This window comes from Pelmatolapia mariae, linkage group LG20 (assembly GCF_036321145.2).
Source record: "Pelmatolapia mariae isolate MD_Pm_ZW linkage group LG20, Pm_UMD_F_2, whole genome shotgun sequence".
Taxonomy (NCBI): Eukaryota; Metazoa; Chordata; class Actinopteri; order Cichliformes; family Cichlidae; genus Pelmatolapia; species Pelmatolapia mariae.
In genome coordinates this window covers 25,935,170-25,944,619 of record NC_086244.1, presented here as the reverse complement: position 1 = coordinate 25,944,619, position 9,450 = coordinate 25,935,170, and the positions used below count along the sequence as shown (strand labels likewise).

General features: G+C 40.5%; 1 protein-coding gene across 1 annotated transcript; it reads left to right on the top strand.

Moving 5' to 3' along the window:
* The first annotated feature begins 7,097 nt into the window (after positions 1 to 7,097).
* Positions 7,098 to 9,228, top strand: LOC134619260 (homeobox protein HOX3-like). The gene is made up of 2 exons (XM_063465028.1): positions 7,098 to 7,437; positions 8,699 to 9,228. Exons 1-2 carry the CDS (start codon positions 7,098 to 7,100, stop codon positions 9,226 to 9,228), a joined length of 870 nt encoding a protein of 289 aa, XP_063321098.1.
* Positions 9,229 to 9,450: the final 222 nt, after the last annotated feature.

Genomic DNA, 9,450 nt, shown 5'->3' with positions numbered 1-9,450 from the left:
AAATGGTAGAAGGCCGAGTTCACCTCGGGGACACATTTTCTGTCCCATTAGGCTCATTTCAGTCTGGATGGCCGACCTCTCCAACCCTGTGACCCAACTCACTCTCTATACGTGTACCTTCTGTGTGCGCCCTCGCTGGTCCCCTTCGGCCTCGGCTTTCTTTTCTGCGTTGTGCCGATAGAGAGGCCTGCTGCGGGGGATCACTCAATGTGTTTCTTCCTTTGTTAATCGGGGGACGACGACGACGACACTGGACAGGGCTGAACTCTCAGACAGTTCTCTTCCTTGCACCCAGCAGAATTGCAGGATTTCCACACAGACACCTTCTTCTTTAATTTAACAATCTTTCGATCTCCCGTGAAGTCGTTTCCAAATCAAAGTGGCAAAGTTTTGTGGTAAACTTTACTGCAGTTAATGGAGTGGCAACATACATATATAAATTTACAACATATTTTTTTAAGTCTGTCTGAGAAAAGAAGGAAAGGAAGAAATATTGTTTGATATACGTATTTAAAATGGTATTTTTTAAATTGAAATTATAAATACGATGTAAACAAAACTACCTTTTTAGTCCCCTGAAGACCCCATACCCAAACAGGAGCATTAAAAAGAGTGTCTCTTGATGCAGTCACATGACTCCTGTGTGGCTTAAGAGAATAGCTGGTCTCCGGTCAGCACTTACATTCAGAAGTGAGCTGCCAATTATAGATGTTCTGACAGTACTGGGACAGTTGGTCATTTTGATTAGTTTATGGACAAAGACCTTCAAAAACCTTCAAACTTCCCATGGAGGCTCGGCACTTCCCCAAACTTGTATTTTTAGCCACATGCATTTTTTTCCCTGACACTGAGGAGAGCGAACTTCACAACAGATTACTAATTAAGTTTTGTTAGAAGTAGAAGATGCTCAAAAATATAAGCGATGATGTCAACCCTTGAGATATTATTGATGGGGCAAATCACTACCCGCTTTTTTTTTAAATGATATTCGGAAACTCTTATCCGGTTTTGCAGGCAGATTTCAGCGTGTTAGAGCGCTTTGATCTTTCTGGTGTGAACCAAATATTCAACGTTGATGGAAAAATATTCGACAGCCCGTCTTCCAGGATAAACAGTTGACACTGAAAGCCAAACTAATCTCACCGTCTGTCAGTTGTTTATGTGATAATTCATCCTCCTCCTCGTGTCTGTACAGGTGCAGCTCGAATTACACTTCGAACAATGACGACATGTCCCTCTTTGTTTGAGCTCTTGTAACTGAAGATTTGCGTTAAATGGAATGAGAGTGTATGAGGCACAATTTGACTTAGCGTTGCCAGGGATTTAACTAATACACCTGTATTAGGCGTTGTCTGATTTATTATGGGAATAAACAAAACGTGCGGTTTAATATTATTGCTATTCAAACAAAAGGCCAGTCAGTCATAAATCAGTGTCACTCTGCTGCTTTTTGTTTTGTTTTGTTTTTTTAACTTTGTTCTAATACAGAATGGAAACTTTTCCTCATAGCAACACAAATGTTTAACTGCATTAAATTTAACGATAGAAAATGAATCATCGTGTACACAAATATTTTCGTTTTCTCTTCTCACGTGATCTAAGAAAGAGCGTAACTCAGTAAATAATTTTCTATAAACTTCAAAGTGATACGGCCTTACCTGTGACAAGATCTGCACAAATTGATAGCAGTTTAACTCTTTAAGTTTAGAATGAAGTATTTTTGGTTTCACTCCATTCAGCTTTTTAGGTCATGGTAGATCATTTTTACTTTTATTTTGCCCCCCGCCCCCCGGGCTGAATCTGAAGAATTAATTTGAGATGAGTTATTCTTAAACTCACCGCCTTTCAGGGATCTGGTGCATTTTGTGTGTTTGAAGTTGAGTGTATAAATTCCTCAGTCTTTACTCAGCTAACTGGTTTCGTCTCTGACTTGAGACTGTTGAATCACACATGAATTTCAGCTCACATTGCGCTGCTGCAGGCTGCATGTGATTTACGAGCACCTCGGGCGAGGACTTTCTCTGTGAAGATATATGTATGAAAAAAAGAAGAACTTTGCACACAAACACCAATCGAAATGTTTAAACAAAACCAAATACGAAACACGGAAGCGCCTCTGTTCTGACGCTTGCGCGCTTGATTGCCTGCTTTTGTTGTCTGCGCCGGGTTAAGTGCAAACTGTTTCAAACTCGTCTCAGGTGAGTGTCTTCTTCAGTCACTTTGGTTTGTCATAAAAGGTCCGGGGCCGGTGCATTGTTATCCTGTAGTGTGTTTAAACGGCAGCCATGGCAGCTGCATAAAGGCTGAGAGTTGAAACAGGGGTCATGCTGCTATTTTCCAGGGATAGAGAGGCTGTCTCACATTGACCAGCAGTGGGTGTGTCATAAATCCGTAAATCTCTCTCCTATCCGTTCACTCAAGGGAGCAAATGCGTCGGCCTGGTGTGTGCGCGCATGCGTGGTGGAGATAGAGTTTGATTAATTTACATAAAACTAGATTTTAAAAAGCCATCAGAAATGTTAAAAATGATTTAGTGTCAGCGCTGGCAAACATTTCAAGCAGGAGACGACGAAGCAGCTTGGACTGGTGTCCCACTGTAGAGTTGACATCGCACAGGAAATGATGGCCTGGATAAACTTACGAGTATACTTTCTGTCATCATAACGCCTCGCTGAGAAATATTTAATTAGCCCATTTGCTGCATCGTTGAGGACCTTCGAAATTACAGTCATTTTCTTCCGTTAGAGGTGTCACAAGGGGACCCAGACAGTCACTAGATTGAGTTATGATTATGTTATTCGCTTTTCATTAGCAAAAGTGTTCTGAATATGCGATCCTGAGACTATAGATCCACGATTATGTAGAAGTTTAGCGAGATGCGGTTTTTATTTGATTTGTTCTCTGAAAATGATTATCCGGTGTATTTGTGTGACCACCAGTTGCATATCATGCAGAACTTTGAGCACTCTGACAGCTGCTGCTGCTGCAGTTTAACTTTGTGTGTACTGTATTTGATTGGATGTTAACGCGAAGGGTCATATCACCTCTGTTATCTAAGATGCAGGACTTTAAAATAAACTATACAATAAATAATCAAATAAATACCGCGTAAAGCATGTATATTTATCAATTAAAGGACAAAAACAACATAAAATGTCTTAGTAAGGTACTAGTCGCCGGAACAGATTCTATGCAACTTGGCATTGATCCTTCAATTGTCCGGAACTCTGCTGGAAAGATAAGACACTATTTTTCTAATACCCCCCGGTTTTTGATTTGAGGATGATGGTGGAGGTCACTAAAATCTCCCATAGGTCTTCAGATGATTTGAGCTCTGATATGATAAAGTTTGAGTCAGACCATTCTCATACCCACTAAACCATTCAGTGACCTTGTGCCCAGTGGATGGGTGAATGATCTTGTTGGAAGAACCCCATTGGGGTAGAAATTGTTAATCAAAGGATAAAGATGATTACTTAGGACAACTTTTGCACACTTCCTTCTAAGGTAACAACTGGATCCAAACAATGTCAGTAAAATTTACCCCACAGCTCGAAGCCACCTGATCTTCTTACTGGAGGGGTTAACGGTTCAGGTTTTAGGTTGTTCTGTATATACGTTTATGATCACCTGAGAAACAAATCAGCTGCTAACTTACAATTGAGTGTGCATTCAGTGTACAGATTATTATACGGATTATTTTCATTATTTGAACACTCTCACACTCTCTCTCTCTCACACACATAGATAGATAGATAGATAGATAGATAGATAGATAGATAGATAGATAGATAGATAGATAGATAGATAGATAGATAGATAGATAGGCCTAAACACTCAAAAACAAGCAAAAATATCTTGAATGTTATTTTAATTATTGCATTTTTAAATTGCACCTTTTCAGTACGGTACTGAGGTTTGTCTCTATTCTCCAGACTGGCCACGATTTACATCAGAGTTAGGCCCAAATTAATACTTCATGTTAATGCACACGCTTATAGGAAGGTCGGGACTAGTTTGGGAAATTGTCATTGTCTGTCTTTTACTCACTTATGAAGTGCAGTCTGCAAACTCTAGTCTTTTCATTTCACTCTGCATTGTTTACAGCAATATAGGGCACCGGGCCCATAAATCTTCTCCTTGCTCTGCCAAGACAGCGCCATTTGTATGCACCGTTTTAACCGACAGCATCCTCTGCCCATTAACGTCTTCTCCCCAGCTCTCTCTCAGTCTCCCTTTATCTGCGGAGCTCTGTCCCCTGGAAATACATTAACTGATCCGTGCTTCCTTTGTGCTTTGTGAGCTATTTATAGATTTTTTTTTCTTATATGGAAGAAATATATATATATATATATATATATATATATATATTTCCCCATATATGGGGAAAGACAACAAAAAAGAAAAACGTAATTGTGTTGCATCTGCCGGATTTCACCGTTTGTGCGCAGCTGCGGATATTCTCCAGTACCCTTTTCTGTCTGCATTATTGTTGTGAAAAATAAAAGTTTATAGACAATTTCCTTGGTTGTTTGTGTCAGCAGGCAAGAGAGCGGAGAAGGTAAGGAGGAATTGTAAAAGGGTTGACACCCAGAGCGACCGGCGCGCTTTTGTGTGAGAGAGAAAAATGATTTATTGCCACTGAGGCGGTTCAAACAGAGTTCACGGAGAATTGTGGTGGAGGCGCGGAGGAGCTAAATTATGGTCTTGCTGAGCTAGTATATCATAGATTCTATCTCCAATTCAGAGAGTATGTTCAAGGGTGTGAGGTAAGGAAAACAAAACGAATTTAATTACTTTCCCCACTTTCAGTCAGTCCTGATGTACATTGCCTTATTCAGCTGATAATAACACTAATGCTGCTTTTACTACTAATAATAGATTTATTTAGGCGTGAGACGAAAATACAAACATATGTCAGGGTTTTATCAGTTTATTTAGTTTTGCTGGCCCACATTTACCTCACAGTGAAAATGACAAATTTAACCTTTAGCCAATTTAAATTTAAGTACTAAACCTTTCCACAGTCTTTATTTAACTGGCTACAATTCAAAAGGGGGGGAAAGAAATATCAACACTATAGTTTTTAGTGTCAACAAACATTTTTAATGCCTCACAGCAGTCAATTTGAAATTATATTAATGTTGTAAGCATTGTGCTATGGCAGCAGTTGTTTCATGTCCTTGATTTCATATAAAATATTTCATTACGTAAAAATAAATTCAGCTAATAAAATAAAATTAAAATAAAAAATCTCAGGATGTGACACCACTCTAAAGGTTCAGGTAAAACATCGGTGATAGTGGCAGCAGGGGTGAAACGGAGAAGGAGGAAGGCTCCTCTCTTTCCATGCAACCCTGAGTGCATAATCCATCACCTCTGAGACATCTAAAGAGGGTTTTCTCGACAGCTTTGCAGCTTTGTACTGAAACACCAGAAGGAGCTTACATCCAAAACATGGTTCAGCTAAGATTAATACTGGCTTGGAATATTCAGTATAGTCTCCCAAACCTTCTCATTTAGAACATGTTTTAGGGAGCACTATTTAGAATTTTGTGATAGATTCATTATTCTCGTTATGTGGCCGTTTTGCATAAAATTGCGCATTGCTGGAATTAAACAAACACGTTTTATGAGTTCTTTTCCCCCTACAGTATAACTCAGTTAGGCCACAATTGATGTAGCTTTTATCCCAAATAACTTCTCCTAGAAAAAAAAATTTATTATGGGTTTTAAAATGAAGTTGAAAAATTCATATTTCATTTAGGTGTTTTACGCCTTCATAGCTAAGTCCCAGGTGTCTTGGATGTTTGGCACTGTGGCTGCAAACAGGCGCGCAAGAGCCTTTAACTGAGCATCTCATGTTTGGGTTCACGCCTTCGTGCAGAAGGAGGAATTTAACCCCTCCAAAACATGTCCATAGTGTTTGAGTGTTGCCTCCTGGAGCCACCGTCAGTGGACTCGATGCTGTACAGTGATGCCTGATTAATGCAAATGCGTTGAATTGTCCTATAGAAAAAAAATCTTTGACGATTGCCTCCTTTGTCTTTGTGTGGCAATGACTGTCATGTCTTTGTTTGACCACTCCCAGTGAATCCCATTAAGCCAAAGCTACACTGTTGTAAACACACGCTCTGTGTGTTTATAAAGCCCGCCGATTTATAATAGGTATTTAAATACGTTTCAGACTAAGTTATCCAAAATAAGCGTAATGATTTCGTTTTACAGACTTAAAACAGATTTACTCCAGTTAGTGCCCCTAGTAGAATGAAAATTCGCGAATAAGCACCATTATTTATAATAGCGTTTGACTGGGAAAAAACAAACAAACAAACAAGCAAACAAGGAGCGCAATTTCTTTTTAATAATTTTACACCTAGAAAAGCTTCAGCAGAATAATGAGCTGTGATCCATAATCAGTTATTAACCATCTCTTATTCCACCTCACAGACGCGTATTGTAGCGTAGAGGAAAAAAAAATCCTCGCATCGTATTTGTTCAAACCTACCACCAAAAAGTTCAGGATGTGTGGCTGCGAGCGGCGGTTCCTTCAAAAATAAAACGAGAAAATGAGTCCTGTCAAAAGAGTTACAATATTACAAGAAATCTGCGCCCAGTTTCTAATGAAATGCTCCTCACCGCACGTGTAAGCTTTGTCTGTCTCCCCCCCTTTCTCCTAATGTTTTTCTCTCCGTTTAAACACATCTCCCTCTTTCTCTTACACTGATTACACAGTCGTTTGGCGTCTTTTCATATTCCATTATATATATTTTTTAATATCCTAGGTAAAGAAATGCAGGCTGCTCATAGAAATGTCTGAAGAAATATGGCAGAAGCTTCCTCTGGGTTCCAAGTTGCCGGCGGATTACTTTCCAACTCCAAAGCTCCGTCATTGGAGGACTGCCACACGTGACCACGGCACCCTTCTGGTAAATATTATTCAATTGTTCCAAATGGTTACTCAAAGTGCACTTTCCTGCGTGCCTTTTTACATTCAGGTTAATTGTGATCGAATATTAGGTAGACACACGTCCTCGCCTTTTACTGCTGTTGAGGGACTCCTGGTTTTATTTGAAACAGTTTGATGAGCTGGGTCCATGGACCCCCAACAGTTTGCCCTCCCACTGCAGCTGCATGGCAACAGTTTTGCTATGAGCTCTGGACAGGTGCCAAAATTAAGCGCGGGATACAATGAAGGAGGAGGAGGAGGAGGCCAAGAAGCAGAACTTAATCAGCAAAACATGACCTCCTCTTCTCGTGTCAGTTCCAGCTTGAACCCAGATGAACAATCTGAGTGCCCACTGGAGCCCGTGGTTCACTGCCATGGCAAGGGCAAGCTGGACATCAAGAGCAGGAGCTGCAGTCTACTCACCATCTGCCGCTCAGAAGTAATTTTTCCCTGGATGAATCCACGGACCACTGGCTCTGAACAATCTGGTAACTGGTTTTGCTCATTATCTGTGCCTTTTTAAAGCTAACACTGAGTGTTCAAAATATTTGTGACACAAGAAGCTTCATTAGGCTCTTTACAAAATCACACGTTTTTCCCTCTTTTTAAATGTTTCTTTTTTCTACTGAATATGTAACTCAAACACTCACTGTCTTTGTTACCGTTCCTTGGAAGCAGAACAGCTACAGCAAAGTAACTTTTCAGGAGTGGTCAAAGTCATCTGCTTGATCACACTTAAGAGAACTTTGTTCTAATGTGAGCGCTCTTTCTGCTTTGTCAATGAATGAGTGCTGGTGTTACTGAACAGTTAACCAAATGTCACTGTCATGCTCACAGCATACGGGGCTGTTTTTCCAGTCCTGCAGGCAAAGTGATGTTCCAAACAGACAAGCCGCAGCACAAATGCTGCACAAACACTTCTTTTAAGCCACAAAAAAAAAGAAAAAATCAGCACTCTGCGATCTGTCATCTCTTGACACGGTCTCAAAATGGATTGTATCAGTTCATTAATTCTATCACATCATGACTATAGAGGCGAGTGTGTTTATTTTGAGAGCAAAATCTCCATATATTTAAAAAAAAAAAGGGGAAAAAAAACTTTTTGATTTTTTTTTAAATTTAATGTTCTAATCATGCTGTTTTTTTCTTTCTTTTTAAATCTTTGAAATAGTTAAACATTGCTGTGTCGACATGCTAACATATAACAAGGAAGCAGTCCTCCAGTGCAGCAGATTATTGTTATATAGTTTTCACTATAGGTCTTATTAAGCATCCATTAACCCTGGTATGTTACATTATTATCAACAGAGCCTGGTACTGCTCATATACATGTCAAATTGAATCCCTAATGGTGGTTATTTTCAGTGGTGGTCCCAAGGTACCTTTTAAGTGACTGAGATGAGGATTTGACAGGTCTGCTTCCGTGTGTAGCTCTGATTAATGTGTTCTGTCAGGCAGCCGTAGTGGCGTCAGATGTTTCCCCCAGACTGCTTCTTCGGGAGGTAACTTTCCCTGAACACATGACACAGTAGACAGCCAGTCTTGTATAGTGTCTCAACCATGACTGAATGCGCAGGAAGAGCTGAGGGCTCTTACTTGGTCACAGGTTGATTATCTGAGGATTAACACGGGCCTCCCTGGCACTTGAAGTCTTCCATGTGCAGGTTATACATTTCAGGATAGAACTGTTAGATGTGTGGCTTTTCCTTTTAACACCCTCTCTTCTTTATGTGCTTCCTCCATCATCAGTCAGCAGTGGCATGGCAGCTGGTCTATCAGGTAGAGGAAGGCAAAGTGTGAAGAGGGAGAGGACAGCCTTTACCAACAACCAGCTGCTGGAGCTGGAGAAGGAGTTCCACTTCAGCCCTTACCTGTGTCGTCCTAGGAGGCTGGAGATGGCTGCTGGGCTCCAGCTCACTGATCGTCAGGTTAAGATCTGGTTTCAAAACCGCAGAATGAGGTACAAGAAGGAACAGAAGTATGGAAAGATGACAAGTTTATCTCAGTTGTCCACCTGCAACCTGTCCTCCAGCTCAACCTCCTTTGCAGACCACCTGAATTTTCCAGATGCAAACATTGTTAGAACTTCCTCCTCCTCCTCCTCAGACTTGCACGCCTCCCTATTTGGCTCTTTCAGTAACAGCAATAGTGGTCAGTATATTCACCCATCAGACCTGGCCCATTTGAACTGCATACTTCCATCTGTTGCAAATGGTCCATCGGCCTCCTTTACAGGCATAGATAGTCATCACCATGTTGGCATTTCAAAGTGGCCCTAGGGCCCCATAATGGCCAACTCCTCCTGTGCTCATCAAAATCTCAATATGATACATCTACTTTCACTTACTTATGAAAGACTGGAGGATGAGTCTGATCAGCAGGGTTGAAGTTCCCTCAACACACCCTTTCAGCATTCATGGAACATTTTAATTAAACCATATGAACACATCTTAATTAAAGGAAACCTACAGCGATATCTTTTGTGTTTCTCAAACACAGTG

Bases quoted from the DNA above. Each gene is read 5' to 3' on its own strand.
- LOC134619260 (XM_063465028.1), top strand. From the start codon at position 7,098: ATGGACCCCCAACAGTTTGCCCTCCCACTGCAGCTGCATGGCAACAGT. The intron at 7,438-8,698 runs GTAACTGGTTTT...CTCCATCATCAG, and splicing joins CACTGGCTCTGAACAATCTG to TCAGCAGTGGCATGGCAGCT.